The sequence below is a fragment of the Penicillium antarcticum genome (assembly GCF_028974205.1).
Source record: "Penicillium antarcticum strain IBT 31339 chromosome Unknown utg000005l_segment0_segment0, whole genome shotgun sequence".
Lineage (NCBI taxonomy): Eukaryota > Fungi > Ascomycota > Eurotiomycetes > Eurotiales > Aspergillaceae > Penicillium > Penicillium antarcticum.
Window position 1 is genome coordinate 1,230,771 of NW_026695303.1, and position 23,853 is coordinate 1,254,623.

General features: G+C 48.6%; 9 protein-coding genes across 9 annotated transcripts; 4 read left to right on the top strand and 5 right to left on the bottom strand.

Annotated features, from left to right (window-relative positions):
* Positions 1 to 4,479: 4,479 nt before the first annotated feature.
* N7508_005105 (uncharacterized protein) lies at positions 4,480 to 5,362 on the bottom strand (the record flags this gene model as incomplete). The annotated part of the gene is made up of 2 exons (XM_058463171.1): positions 4,480 to 4,573; positions 4,638 to 5,362. The coding sequence occupies 2 exons, from the start codon at positions 5,360 to 5,362 to the stop codon at positions 4,480 to 4,482; spliced, it is 819 nt and encodes a 272-aa protein (XP_058319649.1).
* Positions 5,363 to 5,969: 607 nt separating this feature from the next.
* Positions 5,970 to 7,601, top strand: N7508_005106 (snoRNA-binding rRNA-processing protein UTP15; the record flags this gene model as incomplete). The annotated part of the gene is made up of 1 exon (XM_058463172.1): positions 5,970 to 7,601. The coding sequence occupies one exon, from the start codon at positions 5,970 to 5,972 to the stop codon at positions 7,599 to 7,601; it is 1,632 nt and encodes a 543-aa protein (XP_058319650.1).
* Positions 7,602 to 7,764: 163 nt separating this feature from the next.
* On the bottom strand, positions 7,765 to 8,850 carry N7508_005107 (phytanoyl-CoA dioxygenase family protein; the record flags this gene model as incomplete). The annotated part of the gene is made up of 1 exon (XM_058463173.1): positions 7,765 to 8,850. The coding sequence occupies one exon, from the start codon at positions 8,848 to 8,850 to the stop codon at positions 7,765 to 7,767; it is 1,086 nt and encodes a 361-aa protein (XP_058319651.1).
* A 460-nt stretch (positions 8,851 to 9,310) lies between these two features.
* On the top strand, positions 9,311 to 9,943 carry N7508_005108 (uncharacterized protein; the record flags this gene model as incomplete). Its single annotated transcript, XM_058463174.1, has 1 exon — positions 9,311 to 9,943. One exon carries the CDS (start codon positions 9,311 to 9,313, stop codon positions 9,941 to 9,943), a length of 633 nt encoding a protein of 210 aa, XP_058319652.1.
* Positions 9,944 to 10,271: 328 nt separating this feature from the next.
* N7508_005109 (putative sulfate/molybdate transporter) lies at positions 10,272 to 11,591 on the bottom strand (the record flags this gene model as incomplete). Its single annotated transcript, XM_058463175.1, has 1 exon — positions 10,272 to 11,591. One exon carries the CDS (start codon positions 11,589 to 11,591, stop codon positions 10,272 to 10,274), a length of 1,320 nt encoding a protein of 439 aa, XP_058319653.1.
* Positions 11,592 to 12,461: 870 nt separating this feature from the next.
* On the top strand, positions 12,462 to 13,109 carry N7508_005110 (uncharacterized protein; the record flags this gene model as incomplete). The annotated part of the gene is made up of 1 exon (XM_058463176.1): positions 12,462 to 13,109. The coding sequence occupies one exon, from the start codon at positions 12,462 to 12,464 to the stop codon at positions 13,107 to 13,109; it is 648 nt and encodes a 215-aa protein (XP_058319654.1).
* A 941-nt stretch (positions 13,110 to 14,050) lies between these two features.
* On the bottom strand, positions 14,051 to 14,962 carry N7508_005111 (zinc-dependent alcohol dehydrogenase family protein; the record flags this gene model as incomplete). Its single annotated transcript, XM_058463177.1, has 1 exon — positions 14,051 to 14,962. One exon carries the CDS (start codon positions 14,960 to 14,962, stop codon positions 14,051 to 14,053), a length of 912 nt encoding a protein of 303 aa, XP_058319655.1.
* A 3,348-nt stretch (positions 14,963 to 18,310) lies between these two features.
* Positions 18,311 to 20,751, bottom strand: N7508_005112 (fungal specific transcription factor domain-containing protein; the record flags this gene model as incomplete). Its single annotated transcript, XM_058463178.1, has 3 exons — positions 18,311 to 20,579; positions 20,632 to 20,683; positions 20,736 to 20,751. The coding sequence occupies 3 exons, from the start codon at positions 20,749 to 20,751 to the stop codon at positions 18,311 to 18,313; spliced, it is 2,337 nt and encodes a 778-aa protein (XP_058319656.1).
* A 2,102-nt stretch (positions 20,752 to 22,853) lies between these two features.
* On the top strand, positions 22,854 to 23,360 carry N7508_005113 (uncharacterized protein; the record flags this gene model as incomplete). Its single annotated transcript, XM_058463179.1, has 1 exon — positions 22,854 to 23,360. The coding sequence occupies one exon, from the start codon at positions 22,854 to 22,856 to the stop codon at positions 23,358 to 23,360; it is 507 nt and encodes a 168-aa protein (XP_058319657.1).
* Positions 23,361 to 23,853: the final 493 nt, after the last annotated feature.

Here is a 23,853-nt window from a genome sequence, read left to right on the forward strand (position 1 = left end):
TAGTAAAACTTGACATGCTGTAAGAGGGTCCAGACTACTCGAAAGACTGAGAGGGCTGGAAAACTATGAATGATATATCACTTTTGTCCATCTAACAGCCCATGGGGTGAATGTGCTGGAGGTGGAATGCCTGGGATTGAGTATAGGGTTTCTTATCTCTTGTAATGCGGATTTGGATGGTCATCTTGGCCCGGGATTAGCCGTATCTTCATATGCTCGTGCTCGCTTATGTTTTCCATGTATACCTGCAAGGGTTGGTCTGGAATGAGGAGAACGGGGAGGATATGTTGGAACTTGCTGTCTTCCGTAACTTGCTCAGCCAATGAGGGCATTGAAATCTCTGTCATTTATTACTTGCTATTTCTTGCTATTTATGCTATGCTCATCCTTAGTAATCCGCTCATTCGGAGTTACTATAATTCCGGTTCTCAATCCGTATTCATGAATGCAGCACTGACACACCCCCTCAGCAAGCGCAGTGTCGCTGGCTTGCTGCCACTGGGAATAGCTTCATGAATCAGCAAGCTCTCCAATTGGCCCGTCAACCTCTCCCTGGCGTCTTTCCAGCATCCACCAAGTGGCTGATGTCCACCAAGTGAAGCATTTTCACAAAACGCTCGTGCTGCTGTCTTGGCAGCAATTTTGTGAGGCCGTCGGCTACCATTCTGGCAGTAGGCACCCATCGGATCGAAATCCGGCCTTTCTGCACTTCCTGTCTCAGCCATAGGTGGTGAATGTCTACATGACGAAGCTTGGTGTCGAAGCTAGCATCCTGAGACGTGAGCAAGTTGATCGCTCTCTCATTGTCGCATTCAATGCTAATAACGTGAGAAGGATCGAAACCAACATGCCGCAATAGTCGTCTCCACCATTGAAGGTGCTTGCCAGCTTCTGAGAGCCCAAGAAGCTCTGCTTCCGTTGTTGATGTAGTCACCGTCCGTTGTTTGGTGGCCTTCCAGTCCACAGGTCCTCCATAAACCTGGCAGATATATCCTGCAGAGCTCTTCCGGTCTGCATGATCTCCATACGACGCGTCACTTGCCAATTGGACGGATTCGATGTCTTCCTGTTGAGACCCATACTCGATTGCGTGGTACCGCGTTGAATAGAGGTAGCTGATCAGTCTATCAGCCGCCTTTTGGTGTTGAGGTCCAGGATTCGTCAAGAATTGAGCAAGCTTCGCATTCGCTTTTGCGGCATCCGGTCGGGTTATCGTGGTGGCATACCCGGCCGAGCCAACCTTTTGCTGGTATAGATGCACTGATTGAGCATCTGCCTTGCCGTGATACGGCTCTAATTCATCAAGCGACAGCGGTGTCGAAACCGGTGGCCTATCCGTTAGGTGATACCGGGCCGCGATACTTGATATATAGCTGTCTTGGCATAGCCACAGCTTCTTTAGACGCCGGTCTCTGATAATGCGGATATTCAGAAACCATTCCGCGTCTCCATGATCTGTAAGCTCCCAATGAGCTTCGAGATCTCTTTCCAGTTGATCAGCAAGCTTCCTGACGTTTTGATGACTTGCTATCAATATATCATCGACATAGAAAAAGACGATGATCCCATTTCCGATAAATACGCATGGGTCTTCTGGCACTTGACGGAGTCCTAATTTGGTGAGAACTCCGGCTGCTTCTTGCTGCCATAATCGAGGAGATATCCTCAACCCATAAAGCGCCTTTCGGAGCTTCCAGCACTTGCCAGGGGTTCCAAACCCTTCCGGCATTCTGGTATAGACGTCCTTGTCGAGCCTGCTATTCAAGAAAGCAGTGACAGCATCTCGCTGTCGAAGATCAAGATCAAACGCCGCAACAAGTGCGAATATCATCCTTGCTGTTCTTGCTGCTAGTGTAGCAGCCCGCTTTTCATCTGATGATATGGTCTCAAGATCACCTCGGACGCAAATTCTGGCTTTCAGTTTGATAAGGTATCCATCCTGATCAAATTTGTACGCGAAAACCCAGAGAAGTGGAAGTATTTGCTTCCCTCGATCCTTCGGACGATCGATGATATCGAATGTCGCTTTTCTAGTAAGCGATTCGATCTCTTTTCTCATAGCGGCGAGAAAGCCTTCCTGGAAGGGATGATTCATGACATCCTTCCAGTTCCTAGGAAGCTCAGGGAGATCATCTCTATGACGTCGAGTTGGCTTCTCGGCGTACAGACCAGCAGCAAATGCATGCAGATACGCTGGCGGTTCCATCGCGACGTACGAATAAGCATCATCTCGCTTAGGCTGACGTCTTCGAGAACCAGATATGATGTTTGTTTCATCGACATCTCCATTGATATCCCTTGGTGCGAGCCCAGCAAGCAATTGCATTTCGGCTTCTTCATCCGAGTCCACTTGCTGATCCTCTATAGCTTCCTGTACGACTTCTTGCGTATCATGAGCCTGGTCCCTTGCTAGATCTTGCGTGCCACGCGTTTCATCTAGCGTTTCCACCCCCTGACGAGACTCAGGATACTCGCTTGGCGGAGTAGGTGGAAGCGGGACTTCCTGGGGAAATGCGCCTGGGATGATGTCTATTTCATCCCGTCTTTCCCTTTCGGGTGTATTGTACACCCCCTGACCTCTGAATGTCTGGTCAGGCTTTTCCTGATTCCTGATTGGCTGAACGGTGTCTTTTGCAGAAGAACCGTCGCTGTCCAATAGAGGAATTGCTGCTTCTTTATGAGACGGTTTTTCGGCCGAAAAACGGTCTCTTTGTCCAATGTCTAGAGTCTCATGTTGAGCTTCATTGCTTCGGACATTAGCATTGCTATTAGCATTGCCATTAATGTTGACATCTTGATCATCGTCATTGAATGGTCTTGCTTCTAGCTCTGATTCAGGCATTGATCTAGTCGAGATCGATGCTTCGAAGGCTCTCGTCGCCTCTGTTTGGTCCAGTTCTTGCGGTTCTTTCAGTATTGGCAATGGCACTTGCTGGAAGTGCTGAAAGTCCGCTGTATATCGACGTGATTCATCGAAGATAGCATCCCGAACGAGCCGTATTTTGTTGGCTTGCGGAAACCATATTTTCCAAACGTTTGATGCTATATAGCCTACCAAGAAGCCAATCTCAGCACGAGGATTCATCTTGTCTGACTGAACCTGCTTCTCGATACGGCAATAAGCGAGACTGCCGTATAACCTGACGTTGGCCAAGTTGATTGGTGGCGCTTGCTCGCCGGCGAAGCTCTTCATGACTTCACCCCATGGGACTATCCAACGTTTCTGATCAGCCAGATACGTTGGGGTCCGATTCAGCAGCCAGACTGCTGCCATTGCTGCTTCAGGCCATAGCTCCTTTGGGAGCTTGCCTTCGAGTATCAGCATTCTCATGCGAAGAATGATGACACCTCCTGCTCTTTCGGCATACCCATTCATCTCGGGGTGCCTTGGTGGACTATGATAGACCACAATTCCATCGGATGTCAAGCTCTGCTCAGCTGGACGTCCTGCAGCTTTCTCATTATCATAATTGAAAGCTTTGATCGGAAGTTTCCACCAGTTCTTGGCCAATTGGACGAAATGATTGATTGCAAGCTGACATTCGGGCTTGTACTCATGCGTCATGACCCAGTGGAACCTTATTCCTTCAATATAGAAGTGGGAGATCCAGTTATGCTTATTGTAAGCACGTGGAAGCTGTATCAGATCAAAATGAACCCTACCAAGTGGCCCGAAAACCCTTCCAATTGGTCTTCTTGATACTTGGCGATCTGATCTTCCTAGGTGGCAAGTCTCACAAATTGCGTGATCCTCTGTCCTAGCGTCAATTGTGACGCCCTCGACTAGCTTTGCCACTTGCTGTACAGTCTTGTACTGCGGATGGCCTAGTCGACGATGCCATACTTCAGCTGATGCGGCTGACTGTTTTGGCGATGATGATGATCGGACGGCATTTGCTGTCCGTAACGGTGCTCTCCCGGGTTGATCGAAGACCCATAAGCCGGCTGACTTCCACAATTTCAGGCTGACAATTGGGATGGCATTGTGATCTTCGATATAGCCTGCTTCCTCAGACCAATGTCCGCCTTTCTCCTTCAAGCGAGCGTACGACACTAGGTTTACATGGAAACCTGGTGCGTAATAGACGTTGCTTAAGGTAATCACCTTCTCCTTTCTTGTGATTGGATCGATGCCATGAAGCCTTGCTGTCCCTTGCCCGATAACAGATGTCTTGCCGTCACCGGTCGATAGAGAGTGCTGGCAAGTGGAAAGGTCCACAAAGCGACTTCTATTATTACAGACATGTACGCTGGAACCGGAGTCCAAGATCCACCGGTCCTTGATGGATGACGCCGGTAGGTCTAGTAAGCTAGTGGAGAAGGCCATGTTTCCAGTGACTGCATTTGACAGCTTTGGCGATGCTTTCTCAATAGCTTCATTGACCCATTTCTTCCACGCTGGATCTGCAGCAAGCGTTTTCTCGGCCTGTCTCTGCCTCTCTTTTGATACCGTGAAACCGTCGGGTCTCATCGCGGCATTCAGAGTGTAGCAATTGGCGGGTTTGTGGAATTTGATTCCACACGGGCATGGTCTTGCCTCAAAAGGCGTGTCGTCCAATTTGCCTTTTGAGTCCTTTTTCGCATCACTTGGCGCATCAGTTTTCGCTTCCTGATATCCTTGCCAGGTGGAAAAAGACCCCTTCAGTGCTGCCGCCGGTGGCAACGCTATATTAGGTCCAATTTCACGATATGTCGATCGGAAGGACTCGATCAGACTTTGAGTCTCTATCGATGCTTTCTCCATCACGATCTCTTGGAATTTGGCTTGCCACCAGATTGGTAAGACCTCTTTCACGGCTTGCAGTAAGTCCTTATTTGCGTTGGCAGTTTCAATGATTTTGAGACTGACTGCTCGCTCATATAGCTCCACCCATGAGATCAGCCATTTTTCGACATCTCCGGTCGGCTTTTGGGTTGACAAAGCTCTCCATTGCATGCGTACTTCTTCAGTATACGCTTCAGATCTAGCGAATCTCTTGCTGAGATATACTAGACGGTCGTACGGTGTTTCGCACTTCAAAACTGCATCACGGAGTGATGCATCCAGAGAGTTGACGATAAGATCATCAATCTCATTTAGGCTTTTGCGCTGTCTATCCCAGCGGTTTGCCTTGATTTTATAGACTTCGAGGCGGTCTCTCCAGTCTCGCTTGTCTTCCTGAGACCCATCATCAGGGTAGTCAGCTGCAATAGGCTCTCTGAGAGCCTCTGGACGATGCAATTCGTCCGCATCGGGGTTGCAGAGATCCCAAATGTCTCTGCGTTGAGCGAATACCTTCACTCGCTGGTGCCACGACTGCCATTGTGACGAGTCCTTCAGTTTTTCGCTCTTCATAGCGGAGAGATAGGTGCTCGAGTCCATTATGTTCACTTGTTGATCGCAGCAAGTGAGTTCCTTGGACCTTTTCGGATGGATGAGGGTATTCGGAGGATTCAGGGGTTCAGGGGTAATCGGACGGCGACGAGAAAGCTCTGGCAAGTGAATTGTCACCTGTGAATAGCTTCAGAATAGTCTTGCTGTCCAATTATGGGCGTACCGGGCTCATAACTGTTGGAACTTGCTGTCTTCCGTAACTTGCTCAGCCAATGAGGGCATTGAAATCTCTGTCATTTATTACTTGCTATTTCTTGCTATTTATGCTATGCTCATCCTTAGTAATCCGCTCATTCGGAGTTACTATAATTCCGGTTCTCAATCCGTATTCATGAATGCAGCACTGACAGGATATTTCTGCCTTGTGGCCTGAGGCTACCAAGTCTACTTGGTAGCCTCAGGCCACAACAGCTACCGCCACCATTCCCGATTGGGCCAGACGAACTTTTTTGATCGGCAGAAAAAAGATGGTCTTCATGAATTTCACGATAACACGATATTCGTCGGGCGTCCAGCTCTACCAGTAATTGTTCCATTTTAATCAACTGCACTTTAACCTTCACCGTCCGACTGTCCTTTGATACCCACTGCCACTATGGCAGCCCCCGTCCTGCCTCTGCAGCAGGTCAAGCTCGCCTCGCTACCCTCGACGCAATTAACGCCGGAACAGCAATACTGGCGCACCTTCAAGAACCCACTTCTGATCCCCTCGCCAGCCAATGGCCCAGTCAACCTCATCACTCAGCCCGCTGTTCCCTCCTCCGCTGCGGCCTTCCCATCTCTTACACAACCGCCTGATGTCTTCACCGTGACAACAGGTGCCCGAGTCCAAATCTACTCTATTCGCACTCGCAAACTTCTACGGACAATCACCCGCTTCGATGATACTGTGCGCGGTACCGATGTCCGTCCCGATGGCCGTGTCTTGGTGACTGGTGACGACACTGGTTCCGTGCAAGTTTTCGATGTCAAATCGCGCGCCATCCTGAAGACATGGAAAGAACACAAGCAGCCCGTGTGGGTGAGTAAGTTCTCACCCAGCGATCCCACCTCTGTTCTCACAGCCAGTGATGACCGCACTGTCCGTCTGTGGGACTTGCCCTCGCAGAACAGTGCGCGCACCTTTGTCGGCCACAGCGATTACGTTCGTAGCGGTGCTTTCATGCCTGGCTCAATGGCTTCTTCTGGTCTTGTCGTGTCTGGTTCTTACGATCGTACTGTGCGCTTGTGGGATCCTCGCGTCGCAAGCCGTGCTGCTATGACTTTCAAGATGGGTGCGCCAATCGAGAGTGTCCTTCCCATGCCTACGGGCACTACTGTGCTTGCCGCGGCTGATAACAAGATCGCCGTGCTGGATATCGTGGCTGGTAAGCCATTGCACATGATTCAGAGCCACCAGAAGACTGTTACTGCTCTTGCACTGGCTTCTAATGGTGAACGTTTGCTCAGTGGTGCGCTTGATGGACACATGAAGGTCTTTGAGACCACAGGGTGGAACCCTGTTTCTGGTTCCAAGTACCCCTCGCCTATTCTCTCTCTGCGTGCCATCACTTCTGGAACCGAGTATGAGGACAAACACATCGCCGTGGGCATGCAGTCAGGTCTGCTATCTATCAAGACCCGTCTGTCTGGTCAACAAAAGGCCAAGGAGAAGGAGCGTCGGAAGGAGATGGCTGCCCTGTTGGAGGGTAAGCTGGAGGAGCACGACCGGGAGGTTGCAAAGAAGAACAAGAAGGCCCGCGGATCTGGATGGGAGAAGCGTCTGCGTGGACGCGACTTCGTCGGAGAAGGCGTGGAAATTGTCATTGAAGGCCAGGACAACAAAAAGCGCAAGAGAGAACAGCCATGGGATCACGACCTCCGCAAGGCACGTTATTCAACTGCGCTGGACACCGTTCTTGCCTCTGGCGACACCACCTCCATCCTCACATGTCTCACTGCTTTGCGCCACCGCTCCGCCCTGCGAGCTTCGCTAAAGGACCGCGACGAGGTCACCCTCCAGCCCGTTCTCCAGTGGGTGCACAAGAGCATCCGCGAGCCCCGTTATGTTAACCTTAGCGTCGAGGTCGCCATGAACCTCCTCGACATCTACTCTGGTAATCTCGGCCAGTCAACACAAGTCGACAAGATGGTGCAGCGTCTGCACACTAGGGTGCGCACCGAGGTTGAGATGGCACAGCAAGCATGGCAAACCAAGGGAATGCTCGACATGCTAAAGGCAACCTGATCTGTTCCGACTATCACAACTTGGAGTTCGGGGTGTCTGGGATTTACACACTCGGTGTACATGGCGGGCCATTCAAATTTTGTACAGGATTTGCATAGAATAAAAAAAGTCGACACTATTTACAAGCATTCAATGACCCTATATAAAACAATACCTAAATATTTTACCTCTCCAACTTCGAAAATCCCCCCGCAGGAGGCTGCAACCAGTTCCGCTCATCATACTCCCACCCCTCCGCCCCCTCGATAACATGGAAGGTATAAGCATACCGACTCCGCTCACTAGTATTCTTCTCACTCTTATGCAACACATTCCCATGAATAAGCACAAGCGACCCAGCCTTAATATCCAAAATCTCCAAATCCTCCTTAGAAGGCCCCGAACCAGCCTCCTCCTCCTCCATCCCCCTCGGCAAAGCAGGACCCTCATTCTCAATGAACTCCGTACCCCCATCTGCACCCCTCACAAACCGCCGCTTAATATGACCCCCCTTCGCACCCGTATGCGAACCCTTCCACATACCCAACGTGCCATTCTTAGGACTGGCATCTTGCAAAGCATACCACCACCCAACAGCCGACGGCGGATCGGTATAAAGGAACTCTGAATCGCGATGCGAGGGCACAGCACCGCCAATAGAAGGTTGTTTCAGAATAACCATAGACTGCAGAACGCGCGGATCGCTAAAACCAAGCGACTTCGCAACAGCCGCATTGCGCTTGTTCAGGGAGACGGCTTTGAAGGGCGGTGATAGGGTATGCAACGAATGGCCAATTTTATTAACGGCTAAGTTCTTGGGTTTGAGGAGAGCTGCCCGGCCTGTTAGCGGGTCTGGCTCTGTGCTCAGGGCATCTGGCTCGAAGAAGTAGCGGATTTTGTCGCCGGATGTTAGGAAATAGTCGTCGCCCACGTGGTTGGCGCTTTCGTCTGCTCCATCGCCTGTCGTGAATTGCGTTAGGGGGTGGGATTCTAGTGGGAAGGTGGCGAGGAGGTTGTTTGTTTCGTTAATTAAGTTGTTTGTTTCTTCTGTGCTTAGGTAGTCTGGGAGTACTAGGTACCCGTTCTTGCGGAAGGAGGCGACTTGGGATTCGGTGAGGCCGGACATGTTGGGGTTTCCAGGTGTGTTGTCCCTGGGGGTGAGAGAGGGAAGTTCTGGGAAGCAGTGAGGGGAGGAGCGGGGATGGATGATAAGCGATTTTGATATCGACTTGATTGGTTGGCGGTCCGTGCGTCCAGATCTATATAGCATGCTGAGCTTGGCCATGTCCATCCAGGGGTTTTTTTGATTCGTGCTTGACTCTGTGGCATTGCTTCAGTCCTGTAGGCTCCACAGACGGGGTCTCCGACCGTTCTCGCCTTCTCTGCACTCCAATCAAAGCTATCGCCATAAGAGGCAATGATGCAAGCGGCGAGTAGAGCTTGCCACAAAACAGCAACCTGGAATGATATAAATATATCGAAAGCAAAGGAGAAAAGGAAACTAAAGTCCAACATTTATATACTGTACATCTCGAAATATTCATGCAGCGCCGGCTCTGCACCTGCATAACGCAAAACACGACCCAAGAACTACAACTATACCAGCAGTACATAAACATACCCCCTAATACACCACCATCAACAGTTCCCATATCCACAACTCCCAGCGGAAGTGAAACAGATCAACTTCTTTATTTCGCACATCCCACCCAGCGCAGCAACCTACCAAGATGTCCGACTCTTTCACAAGTTCATCATACTACTACAGTTCCACAGCCAGCGGCAACGACGGCCAGGTCACAACCGGCCATCGCTATTCAACAACCTCGCATACCGAGTCCGACGGCACAACCATCGTCCGCACGGCACACCAGGACCTCGGTCAGCCAGCTATGATCGAGGAACGGCGATATGATAGTACCGGCCAGGAGCAGCTGTCCCTGCCGGAGCCCTTGAATGCGGGCTATACCTCTAGTTCTGGTTCTGGGGCCACGTCGGCTGGTGGTGTGCGGCGGATTGTGGAAATAGACGAGGAGGATGATACGCCGACCCCAACGTCGACGCCTGGTGTTGTTTCGCATTCTGGGCCTATCCTTGCTGGTGGGGCTGCGGCGCAGTTGCTTGATGGTGATGGGGATGATTTTGATATTGGTGTGCAACCTAGGGATAGTCGTGTTTATAACCCTATGACTGATGCTTATGATCAGCTTGGGGAGTTTGATGTTGATCATGTTACTGGGCAGCATCGGAGGATGATTGGCAGTGGAGCGAGCAGGGATGTTGGGTTCAGGCAATTTGAGGATCCTAGTACTGGAGCACGCGTGCCGAGACAGTCTGGGTTTGACGTCAACAATGTGATTTAAGGCTGGGTGGGGTGAGGAAAATGTGGATTGCTTCTTGTATACTTGAAAACAAAATATTATCATGTGTCAAGATTGAACATTTAGAAATATGTAACTAAAACCCCGAAATTGGATTCTTTCAATCACAATTTGTATCGCATGCAATGTACAGCTTGAGTGCAGCTTCAGTGATCTCTTCAAATACTCATAACGGAGAGAAGAGCTGAGTGCTGTAGGATATACACGAATCCTCCGCACAAAAGTGAATGCCGAAAGGATGCCTGCTCCGTAAGGCAGATGTGTAAGTGTGAATATATAAGTGCTAGAATGATGTTGGTTCATGGGGCGATCAGTCGCGCAGACGTAAGCGTCCCTCTGACCAACGGCTCCGTGCCCTCTCCCACCATCCAGGAAGTTCATATGCACAGTGACAAATGATGCCAGCAACAAAGCCGATAGCATCGTTCTTGAAACCGACCAACATTCCAACTGTGACCATCATGATAGTCCAGCGACGGCTTCGTTCCTCGTCTGTGAGAATGGGGCCTAGATGCTGTTCGGCACTGCCCAATAGACCATGTCCTGCTTGTTTGAGGTCCTGAGCACCGGTCGTGTTAAGACTCTCTCCAACACTAAGCAGCTCGACGCCAGCAGCGATGACCATGACGCCCAGGAACGCACCGGGGAATCGTTTCAGAAGATCAACCAACGTCTCGCCAAATAGCAAGCCAATAATGAGCTTTAGCCCTCCAAGGAATATGACACTCGCACCGGATCGGGCGCCAAACCGGTACTGCGCTGCAAGTCCACCAGAGCCGTGGCAGACGGGCATCGCACCGAACCAACAGCCCAGGAGGTTCATACCGGCAACACTCATCCCAATATGGGTAATGGATGGGGTGCGCACGTTTGGCAGCAGATCATGGGCAAGATGAACAACCGCAACGATAGAGTTCAACGTCGTCAATGGAATCTGACCGATACCAGCATCCAGAGAACCAGTAGCCCATTGCCTCGGTGTTGGGAGCATACCGGAAGGTTGCCAAATCTCGAAGCCGGGCAGATATCCCGCCTCCGCGGTGCGAATAATAGCAAACACCAGACCCAAAACAAACACAGCGAGCGCATAAGGCACGCGACGGAAGACATTTGTCATGACTAGCGCCACAAAAGCCGCGATCGCCCAGAGGCGGTTATCTGCCCAGGACGGACTGATCCACCCCAATGGTTGGAGCACGTTCCCACAAGCAGTGATGATCAGAGACAAACCCGCGCCAACCTGGATACCTTTTACAATAGGGATGGGAATAGCATTTGCGAACCAATGTAAGATGCCCGTTATGCTGAAGACGAAGATACAAGCGCCGACGAAGATACCGGCCGCAGCGATCGCGCCGTTCGGGAAACTGCGCGCGATCGCCACGGCCGCGATGGCTTTCATGGGCTGCACTGGTAGTGGGATCCCGAAGTATAGGCCGGTGAGAATGTTGAAGATGCCTGAGAAGACTAACGTGCTGGCGAGGGAGATGGTGCCGTTCGCCGCTAGGGCGATGGCAATGGGTAGAAATGTGCCCAGATCGCCGAGTGAGCCTGAGATCTCGGCGACATAATGGCTTTTGAAAGTGCGTAGGTTATATGAATTTATTTCTCGTAGGGATTGGACCGCCATGGCTGGGGAGGTGTAGTGGAATCGGAGGACGTTGGGAGCCAAGCCTGTATATCAAGATCGGAGGCTCCCGAGCCCCGCACGTACCACAAATCCGGTTTGGACTTGCCTCTTTCGAACTTGCCTTTATTGGTTTAGTATAAAGCCAAGGCGGTGTAAGATGGTTCAGTTTGAATGAGCTATCACTGGGCCATGCTTATGCGATCTGAAGCGTTGAACTTATCACGCAGGAACAATTTGCGTACTCATGCCTTATTTTGAGTCCACCAAACAAACACCGCCGGAAGCGAACAGTGGAGAATCTCTCCACCTGCCCCGGTAGGTTACTCAAAAATGGTCTTGAGTGGAGACGACCATATCTATTCGGGCATCTATTCCGTATCCTGTAACGGTTTTGATGAAGAGCCATAGGTTAGCATCGGAGATCCTATTCCTAGTCAGGCGGTTAGTCTGGATCCATGGGCCTAATTAGCTTTCAGACCACCATTGGCATGATAGCATGCTCATGAGGTTCTCGTCCAATGTCGATAGTGGCTGAGCCCACGGCACCGGACAACTGAAGCAATCCTGGTGGCACCATCCATATCCACTAATTGAATCCTGGTGGTATCCTCTCAATTGCCAGAATGAAGTAGGAGCATTAGGGAACCCTTATCAGCCTCTCCGTACAAACCCGGTAGACTCGAATTTCAGGGGGTTGACGAGTAGTTTTAGATAATGAAGTATGAGCAAAATAAGACACATAAGGGCGCTCGATCCTCTGTCCATCCAACCTTCAACCACTCTACTCTTCTCTAATCTTCTCTGATATCCCTTAAATTACCACTTCTGCTCAAACCTTACTCAACCTTATCCCATCTTCACTCTTCTACAATGAAGGCCTCTATTCTTTCCATCGCTTTCGCCCTCTGTGGTGCGGTTAGTGCTGTTCCCACCCAGACCGCTATCACGATTCCCACTAGCTCGCCCAGCCCCAGCGACGTGACCGTCTTGTTCGAGGGAGCCGAGGCTGCTTTGGGTAACGTTTCCACTGTGGTCTCTGACGCCAAGTCCGCACTCGAGTCTATCGACACCGTGGATCTGCCTGCCGATGCAGTCTCTGTGATCTCCAAGGCCGACACCCTTCTGGGCGACATTTATACTGCCACGTCAAATGCTGAGAGTGGCCTCGAGCATCTCGCTGAGCTTGCTGCTAAAACCAGCTCTGGGTCGTCCGTCACTGTATCCGACGTGGTCTCCGAGGTTGAGTTTGCTCTGAGTACTATGTCTGATGCAGCCTCTGATGCAGAGTCTTTCCTGGAGATTATTTCTTCTCTTTCTGGTCTTCCTTCGGAGGTGTCTACCGTGCTCTCTACGGCTGAAGTTGTTCTGCGTGTTGTTTCCACTATAACCTCTCTGGCTGAGTCCGCCCTTAAGGGTCTCGCTTCCCTTGCCGCTGAGTCTGGAGTCCCCGACTTCACCTTGCCTGCTCTTCCCACTCCAACTCCAGTCGCCTCGAAGTTCCGTCGCCGCTCTCACTAAAGCGACCTCTCTGTACCAGCCTCGCTTTCAGTTTCTTCCCTCCAATCTGAGCGCAAAGAGTTCGGTCTATTACTGGTTATAGTCTACCATTATAGATAGACTACCATGTGATCTTACTGGCTTGCGCTTCTTTCCATCCGACATTCAAGTCCCTATATGTTGAATGAGAACGGTTCAATATGATTGTTTATAATTTCTTGAGATTCAATTTGAAGTTGTCATTGAAAATGGTGTACCTTAGCCTGGCCATCCTGGAATGGTTTTTTATTAGTCCTTGTCGATGTTGAAATATTATAAAATAGTTCTTTCACACATTTATAGTAATGTTGGGAGACTACGCGGCTTGAAGTGAGCCCTAGCTATATATTTTCAAAGTGAGTACCTTACGGGTTCCAACGCCATGGAAAGGGAGCGGCTCATCAATTTCTCAACGCCGCCGCACTTGATTGCGTTTGCCTGTCTTTTTCTGGTCTACTGTAAACCCAGCTAGCTATTTTTCCTGATTAGCTTACGTTATGCTGAGTTAGGGAGCTATATTCACCCAGTGTTCCCAGGATCATGCTCAAGGCCTCCAGGAGCTAAATGTCCTCTAGGAAATATACTTATCACTCCTAGGAGCGAGACAGATCGGAGCAAGTGCTCCTGGGGGTTATAATTATACTTAGCAGGAGCTCCATAAGATACGTCTGGTAAAGCGCATATCCACACCGCTGGCGGGCTTGCTGTTCAGTTCCCGTAACTCATACTCCTCACAGCTCATTCTTGCGACCTCCGCAATGGCAGTATGCAGAAGCTTTTATTGAAATATATGAATGGAAACAATCTACAATGTAGAAGAATGTGGTTTCAACTCATTCAGATACCCTTAATTACTCAGACAATGAGCAATAGTAAGACTGCCGGTACATTTTGTCTACCTGATCGATTTGCTAGCTGCATATTCAGAAATCAATGCAGACTTTGCCGAAGTGCTGACCACTGGCAAGATAGTTCAATGCCTCAACCACCTGATCGCGATCGAACTTGAAAGTCTTCTCGACTGCGACAGAAAGATTGTGCGTACCGATGAACCGAGTCGCGTCCTCCATTTGCTGCTTCGAACCAACCATAATACCACGAACAACAGCTCCCTTGGCCAAGGCAAGGCCAGCAACATCAGGCATATCCTCTTGCTTCGCAGCGGAGAGGAATCCTATTACCGAAATCACACCACCAAAGGCAATAGCATCAAGGGACTGCTTGATAGTCCCTGAGCCACCATTTTCCAGAATGAAGTCGACGCCCTGTCCATCGGTAATCTTTTGAGCCTCGGCAGCCCAGTCGGGGGTCTTCTTGAACTCACCCTGGAACAGAACGGTTTGTCCCGGTTTCAAAGGATTGTTTCCATACAGCGAGTTCCAAGCTGTGGTGCCTGTGCAAACAACACTAGCCCACTGGGCATAGCTAAGCTTTGAGTCTGCGGGAATCTTCACAACAGCCTGGGCAGGAACTGAAATGTATTCCCTTAAAACACCGTCCACGGGACCACCCAAGCCGTTGCCCCAGTTCTTGATCGGGCCGTACAATGTAGTAGGATCAAAGGCAACAATGACCTGATCACCACGCTTAAAGCCAGAGACTCCCTCGCCTGTTTCAACAACGTCACCGGCAGCATCCGAACCAGGGACGACGTTGTCCTTGACTGGGAATGGATATTTACCAGTTGCGACGGCAATGTCGCGGAAGTTTAGTGACACACTTTTGACCGCAATGAGCACTTCATGCTTGCCAGCTGAAGGAATGGGCTCTTTGAAGTGGGCAAGGTTTTCCCAGGAGCCCTGGGAAGTGAGTCGGATGACGTTTTGGGTGGACATTTACGTGATATGCAATGTATTGTATAATTGAACTAATATTCAATGGAAGAATTTCGGGGGGTCAACGTCGCTTTTATATGGTACTAATTTCTACTCCGGATGGAATATTATGATCTATGTATTCATTGACACCAACTTTGCCTTGGAGCTGCCCAAGCTCCTGTGAGGGGTAGAAATTCGGAGGCTCAAAAGTCTCCGATATGTCGAATTTCTGCTCCAAATTTGTGACAAATCTATCCGAACAGTTTATTCCATACCATAATCAATTTGATTGTTTCAGTTACAAATATTGACATTGGCTAAGCTCTGCTTATTATTTTTACAGTTCATTATGCCGAGAATATTCATGTTTGACTTGTGAAACTGTTGGATTCATCCGTGTACGGGACAATAAAGGCTAACAGGAAACCTAGTACTAGGGCCACTGGGCTCATTGGGGGTGACTATCTACACATTTTATCCAAGAAGCATCGCGATTGGTACGTTGCTGCTTTTTTCACGACCCTTTCAAAGCGAGCATAGGGCAGGAGGTTATCTCTCCGTCGAGATCATTTTTGGGGACTTGGATGACATAAATATTCTGGAACTGAGAGTTAAAAGGCCTATATTGTCTTGAGTACGCTGTCTTCCCGTAATTTTCTTCGCCTCGATGCAGCGTTAGCATTTCCTCGGATTTTGCTAACTGCGACCATCTGCATTAGAGGTGTCTCGAAGAGAAATACACCTTGCTACATTCTGCATACCTCAGGTGCAAAGATCATGCGTGGGACATGAAAAGTCGACCTCAAACATGGGGCGAATACATTCCACGCCCGTACGATGATTGGAACGGGGTTTGAAGTCTTACGGAAGTTCCTTCGTCAAATAATACCCTGGGTCTGTTCTGCCAAATTGGGCTGCCCACTGCGACGTTGACCTGGCTATTCCGCAGCCCAAACAAGTCACGAAAAATCTTTGAGGATATGGAGAGAACGCTGGATGCTGAAGCTAAGCTTCTGGGCCTGTAGAAAGCCATTTCTAAGTTATCACAGAGTTTGTAATTGCTTGTCCAGAACATAGACGCATGGACAGCTACTATCTAGCTTGACAACAACCAGGATTACTTCTTTTCTCGACGCCTGGGTTTTTATTTTCTTTTTCTTATGCTTTCAACAAAGAAAGTCCTATGAAAAAAGAAATTGACGGCGCACAACGAAGTTACCGCAACACATTCGGTTATTCTGCCCAAACAAAAAGACCTTCTCAGTTTCTGTGAACCTGAAAGCACAAAAGGCAAAAAGGAAATGACAAGAGTGGGATTCGAACCCACGCCTACAAACGTAGATCAGGAAACTGCCGAAACAGTGGGAGTTAAGGTGGACCTTAACCTGACGCCTTAGACCAACTCGGCCATCTTGCCCGTTCGATGACTAATGCTTGGTGAAGAAATTCTATATCGCTAAAGTGCGTTCGGAATTATTTAAACCATTGACAAAATATATTAAGTTACTAATTGCTGAACTTGAAATTCATTGTAAAAACCAATTCTCGGGTTTCTCGGTTCAATCAATACTAGTTGCGATTGTTCACTTGACATGTACGGAATGATTGTATTCAACTATGAATTGGACGGAAATATATCATGACTATCACAGTCTGTTAACACGTTTATGATTAATATGGGAAGTGTTTTCGTTGTTACTGGTGCTTTCGACTTGACTACTAGCCAACAGATTTGTTGTTTCGTGCCAGCTCCCACATAGAACCTTCTATCTCAGATTTGGTGCGGCTGACTACTTAAGCTACTATCTACACACACTGGGGTAGAAACATATTAAGAAAACTGTAGGAAGTCTGAATAAAATGTACCTTCAAATACCTATACCAGATATCTTTATGGAACATACCTTAGAGGCAATTTTGAAAATTATTACATACTAGATAAAAGTGTCAAGAGAAATCGCAAGGGAAATATTACACTAGGCACCGCCCGAGCCTCAATATCCAAAACGACTGTGTCTGATGCGGCTCGCTTTGCCGAAGGTTGGAATACCTCAGCTAAACGGCTCAATTTACACGAGGCATTTGCGGTCCGCCGTCCCCCAAGAGCGGATAATGGGGAATTGGGGTATTTCCCACCGAGAATTTGGCTGGAGGCATGAGTCGCGTTGAGCTCAATGCCCAGTGAAGAGAGTATGAGGAGATTGCCTAGTCTCTTTCCAGAGATCAGTCATTGGGGATATTTATGCATCATATGCTTCGTGATATATAGAAGTAGTCAGTTCCGTGCTATTCTCTCGGCGCGAAAAAACCCATCCTAACTATTCCAAGCCACTGACGCGCTATAACATACCCAACGAGACAGTGATATTTCCAACAAAGCTCTCAGGCCCTACTCTTCTGATCAACAATGGACTGGTAGCTTTAGCTTGTACGGGCTCGAAAAAGGAGTTTCCGGTCTATGGGCCATCTATTGGAAAAGTACTTCAGAGCTGCGTGGATATGGCAAAGGAAGACTTCATCGAAGACATCGAAATTAATAATGCTGGCTTTGAAAGTTTCTCCACAAGTACAACTGCAAAGGCACGTGGGGAAATTTTGAGGAAGCGATATGAGCTGACCTTGCAGCACAAAGATGACCATACGTTGACCTTTTGCGGAAGAAATCTACTGCTAACTCTTTGAATTTTCTATAACAGTTGCAAAAAAAAATTATTTGGAGAACGGGAAAACCCTAGTGGAAGCTCAAGGTAAGGGTTTCTACGGTGTGTCCTTCATCTCCTGGTTTGCAGAGGAAGCAACTCGATCGTACGGCGATGACCCGCAGGAGAGTCTCAACATACTCCAGTCATTTAACTCCGATCCCAATGTATTCATTCTGTTGGCGCATGATTCCATCTTGTTTGACGTTTTGTCATTGTTCAACAACCACCCTGATCTTGGAATCAATGACTGGACACAGAAGGGCCATAAAAGCCAAAACTCACTGGGTATTTTTGAATGAGCTGCGTCGAAATAATTGCCCCGGTAGCAGACCACTCGAGAATGGGCTTCACCGCAATGGGAGATTAATTATGTATGGTGGCGATGGCGACTTTCATGAGCAATCCGCGAAAGTCGATAAGCCTCACTGCAAACACTTGGAGAGCCATATGGGGTACCGAGGGTCGGGCTTCGCTCGCGTGTATGAGGCAAATATTAGTCCCTTGATGTAAATATGGGGATTTTGCTTGAGCCTGTTGCTCATATACTGCCCCTTGTTGTATATCGTTTATGGTGAATCAATATTCATAGTATTATTCACAGTAATTATGGCTTCTATGATTTCTGCAGCATGATGGTAATCAAACATAGTTTTGAGTAAAGCTACTAGGTATTAGGAAGGCAAGGCGGGGGTAATACAGATTCTAGAATATCAGCAACCGTAGACAAGGAGGCCCCAATACGATGAACAATCGTGAAAACATGGGTAGCACTAGATATCTCCGCCCAAAGTCGAGCGGTTGAAGCTGCCAGACGGTTGATCCGAGTTGAAAGATCCTCCCGATATTCCAACGTCTCTTGAAGATGTGTCTCTTGAATTAGATTTGTTATCATAGCAAGCAATTTTTGCTCATCTCCTCGAAGCGCTGTCATTCCTCCAACACTGACGGCTTTAGCAAGCTCTTGTAACCATCTAGTCAAGAGGAACGCACATTCGAGGCTGCATATCGAGTGTTGGATGCTCCAGTGCAGAGTCTGGGTCCGTGCCAAGTATAGAATGCCGACACGGACCGGAATGCTGAGAGCATGGATAGACTGTAAGACAGCCCGGTCCAATGACGGGGAGCGAGAAAGACAGACCGTATCGGTTCTAGTGAAGATCTGCTGGATGCGAGCTGAATTACCAGAGATGAGGTCGCGGCAGGGCCCTAGATTGGCATTAAGTCGGATATATGCCAGTCGTAGCAATGCGGTTGCATTGAACCCAAGGGGGCCCTTAGGTGAGCAAGGATCAAGTGTTGATTCGTAGGTGGCTTCCCATGAAGATTGCCAAGATCGTAACGCCGTCTCCATTATCTTAAGTAATTGCGGGCGCATTGACGATCCATCTTCAGGAAGAAAAGTTGCGGTTTGGTGCTCAAGGTTGATTTTTTGGACGAGCCCGTGTATGAGGACATAATTCGAGAAAGCAGAGATGGCACCATAGTCGGATACACTAAGGCCCTGGAGTAGACGACCCAATATTACTGTGAAAGCATGTTCACGGTAAGAGTATCCTTGGCGGTACTGTTCCCAGCTTTCCTGTGATCTGACCTTCCACTCTGCCTCGCAGGACGGCAGAAAGAGGGCCACTTCATGGTTAGGAATTAGCGGTGGAACGTTGTAAGCGATGCTGTGAAGATTAAAGAGGTTATATGCGACGAGCAAGGTACGTCTCCGTTGCTGGTGCATGGCCCAGGATGTCCATGTCAAGCTCATATCCTTCGTATCATCTGAATGGCTGATCCCTATTTCTCGTACAAGTACCGCAAGCTGACTTCCCATCGCTAGACTGTCTTGAACAGGCGGCTGCTCCCCCCATGCGCTCATGGCCATAAGAATGATGAGTGCCTGGGCCCTTTGAAGACATGCTTGCGACTCTTGCTCATTGTAATTGCTGGAACCTCCAGCTGACTGGTGCGCATTCGAAGACTTTGACGGGGAATACGGATTTCCTCTTGAATACACAGACGCTGGGGAGTTAATTGTCATGCTTCCCATGGTACGGCGCCGGCGGTTGGAAAAGCTTCGGTCCACGAGACAACGGGCAGCATCATAAAGTTCATAGCCCTTGGCGTGTTCGAACCGATATAATGCCCCGCACGCGGTCAGTGCGAGAAACAGCTCAGGCTCGATATTTTGCGGGTCGAATGTTACCGGATGAAGGAAAGGTAAGTGATCATGGAACCCGCAAAAGTATCCTTCGAGGTAACGAATGAGAGTGAATTTGGACGGAAGTTTGAAGTCAGGTAAAATCGACTTATTTTGCGCCACCTTTTCCGAAATCTGCTTGTAGGCAGCAGATGACAGGATCCAAGGACATCCCACGGTGTCCGATTCTGCATCAAGATTGTTATTGTGCAACTGGTCATTGGTTGAAGGGAATCGTGGTGGAAGTGGAGGGTTCTGGGGGGCTGCCTCCTGAGGCAGTGTAAGTCCAACTAAATCCGTGGTAGGTCGAAAATCTGCCTGTGTTGTCGGCTGGTCTTGTGGGGGGAATTGCTGGAAAAGATCGCAGAGCGATATATCGCTGTCCAGGAAATGAGAAGGGACGACATTATTGAAGGAAAGGACATCAGTGTTCCAGGGATCCAACTCATCTGGCAATCCAAGACCAAAACCCATTTGGTAGTAGGAACCGTCAATATTAGAAGTACCGACAGGGCCATAGGTTGATAGCAGATTTGCGTTCTGAGACTCCACGTCTGGTCTATTGTAGATCGGACTGCTCTCGAAATTTGCATGTGGGTCTGATATCAAGCCCTCTGTGTCCTGTATTTGAATATTGGGGGTGTTATTGTTAAGTTGGGGGTGGTTTGCAGTATCATTGGCCGCAGTCGGGTCTTCAACATTAGCGGGTGAGTGGCAAAGTCGTTCGTGGCGACTTAGAAGGTCCCTATGAAGAGAACATTAACTATATGAGCCCAGATCGACAGGCTTAAGCTTACTGTCTAGAGAAAGCGCGGCTGCATTGACAAACAAATGACTTCTCCCGAGTATCTGTGGGTAGGTCAATATACGGAAGGAACATCAGTCAAGGGGTCCAGGCTACGGACGAATACGCTCATGTCTCTGCAGGTGCTCGAAACGCTTAAACTATTTCTTACAGAAGCGACAAGGGGCCACCTGCAATTTGGGTCTCCCTCTAGGCATGATCGATGAGGGGTGTTAATGGGGGGGGGGTATATGGAGGCGATAATGAGGCATTTTCTTCTCCAATAGATTACATAATACGTTGCCATTGGGGTTAACTTACTAACGTGGGAGATGAAGTGAACATCTTCACTTTTGGCAGATCAAATGTCAATAGAAGTGTTTAACGCTTCGGTACTCTTAAGCTCGAGGGAAGTTCGAATACGTTGACTGAGGTCGAAAAAGGCCAGGACTCCAAGTGATCAGGACCCCAGGGAGCATGTCAAACTAAAGCTTAATACATGGATTGGGTAATGATTTATTCTATGGGCTTTTAAATAACATCTAAAAAGATAAAAGCGGGTATGTAGATATTCCAAAGTTTTGTGGGTAGCATGCTGAAATTTATAGAAACAAACGCCGGAGAAGAATGAATACCGAGGCTGGATAAATCACAATGCCGATTGTGGGCACGATCCAGTGGACACTATCTCGAGCAGCCCAGCCAAAGAGAAATAGTCCAATCGGAGGGCTAAAGCAAGCGGTCAATGCAGGTTCGAGGACGTTTTCGCCCTTGACCATTTCACCATCACGGACTCGAGGTATAAACATGGAATAGACATAGGCGTTATAGATGACCAAGGATATGGCAGTCCCAACAAAGATAGCGAAAAAGACGCAGCCTATTTCTCCTAGATTATATCTGTATATACCCTGATCAGCGATTATAAATGCCTCAAAGAAAGAGTAGTATATTCTATCTATCAACGATATACATACGTTGGCGGAGCGAATTGCCGGTCAAGAAGGTGATTTTTATTGGGATCAGAAGTGATTCGGCGACAATAAAGAATGGTATTTGAGCTTGTTTCTGGTAGAAAAAGCATAATGAGATTCCGCTAGAATGAACTGAAATTGAGTTATAAAACACAAGTCACCAATTCAAGAAGTCCAGAAAACGGATGAAGTTGAAGTTTATATACCGGTGAGCACCAGTAGAAGGAAGGATCAAGCTAAGCTATCGCGCCTCCACTGCACAATTTAACCAAACACAGTATCTATTGAAATTTTTGCTGCTCAATAGAAAGGGTAGCTTGGATATTGAGACATGCCAATCCCATGTCAGAGTCATATAATTATCAAGTCTATCCCGTTAGCAAGAGGGTTAATCAAGTATGGTGACAAAATGGGTGTTTAACCCCCTCATACCTTCCCCAAAACGCCAAGACCTGGCCTGGCGTCTGTGGGTGAATCTCATTCCCCAATGTTTGTAAGCAATTCCCCAAACCCATAGTTAGATACCTCTAACACCCCATGGATATCTTTGGGGGTGCGGGGATTCATTTCTTCAGTATTGAATTGTTGTTCCTCGAAGCTTAGGGTCTTACAAAAATACCGACCAATTAAATGTGAATTGAGCAATATACTCACTATGCCCAAGGGACAAATCATGAGAGCAGCCGTCTTTCAAGGTGTCGGAAAGATCGGCGTGGAGGATCGACCAAGACCTCAAATCCAAGACGACAATGACGTGATTTTGAAAGTAAGGTTGGAAGTGTTCATGAGGTTGGCCGAGAAGTGAAGGGGTTCAAGCTTGGGGACGTGGCTGTGGTATGCTATACTGGTTTCATGGTCACAAATGCTGGAAACTTAGAACTAATCATAAATAGACTACCTTCTCAACACTGTGAGGTGACTGCTGCTATTGTCATAGACGTGAAAACAGCCGCTGCACGAAAAGCTTCTTGTTTGGTAAGATAAGCCTATCTCGGAGACTTTTGAACCGAGTTAACGTCAATTCCCTGGATAGGAAATAGCGCAGGAACCCACATAAATCGATGGCGGACAAGCCAAATATGTTCCCATATGTTCGCGTGCCTCAACCAGACTCATTATTGATCCACGCACCACCATCGAACCCACCCAATCTGCTTGTTCTCATGGTAGACATATTCGCCACTGGATATTTCTGTGCGTTCCGTTTTTTAAAGACATTGTCCACAAAGGAAGCCAAATCAAGCGTCATGGTTGTGGTTGGATGTGGCCCGTTGGGATCTGCGCTATTGCAACGGCGTTGACACGATGTGATATTGCCTTTGTCATTGAAATGGTCCCTGAATGCCTTGCAGAAGCAGAGCGCTTAGGTGCAAAGCCACTTCTGCTCAACGAAGATCCGGGGGCGGCTATCAAGGCTGCCACTGATAGATGCGGTGCCGATATTCTGCTCGAGGTGGTGGGAACGCTTGATGCCATGCGGCTCTGTGTGGACATTGTGCGTACGTTCGGTAGTATCAGCAGCGTCGGAGTTCAGACGGAGACAGTTGCTCTCGAGGGACCAGTTCTATATGGTAAAAACGTGACCATCGCATGGGGCCACTGTCCTGTTCGCGGTATCTTCGAAGAGGCTCTCGCGACACTGGATAAGGTGCAAGACAAAGTGTCTTTCTTGTGTGACCGCTCTATAAAGCTTGAAGAGGCCGAGGAGGCCTGTTGGCTGTTCAACGATCGGAAGGCTCACAAGGTCCTCTTAGTCCGTACTCAGTGAAGTGCCAAGAATTTTTATGAATCATCGCATCTTGCCAAGAAACTCCAATGCCCTGGGATGCGAACCGTTTCACATCAGGATTGCAATCTGAACCAGATTAATGGCAAGTACATGTTTTAGGCCCTCCATAATTGCCAAGCAAGGATTGTATAGGTGCAAGTCGCCGCTGACGACTGCATCCTTGCGCCAAGGCAGGCTGACTAAGATTTAATGTAGGTAAGCCGAAAGTGCAGAAATTATGAAAGGGTGCACGAAAGGGGGATACGGACTTAAAAAGAAGGCCTTTGATAAGGCGGAGTGGCATGTGATAGAGCCACTAGACTCAATAGCCAAAAGCTAGATTTTCCACATGGTTATGAAGTTTGAAAAGCCTTTCTATTTTGGTATATCGGACTAAACCGTCCGGGCGGGTTTAAGATGAACTCCGTGACGTGGGTGGGGCTGTTCCTAGCGGGAACTGAGAACCCGAGCCGAGAGACTTGGCCGGACCATA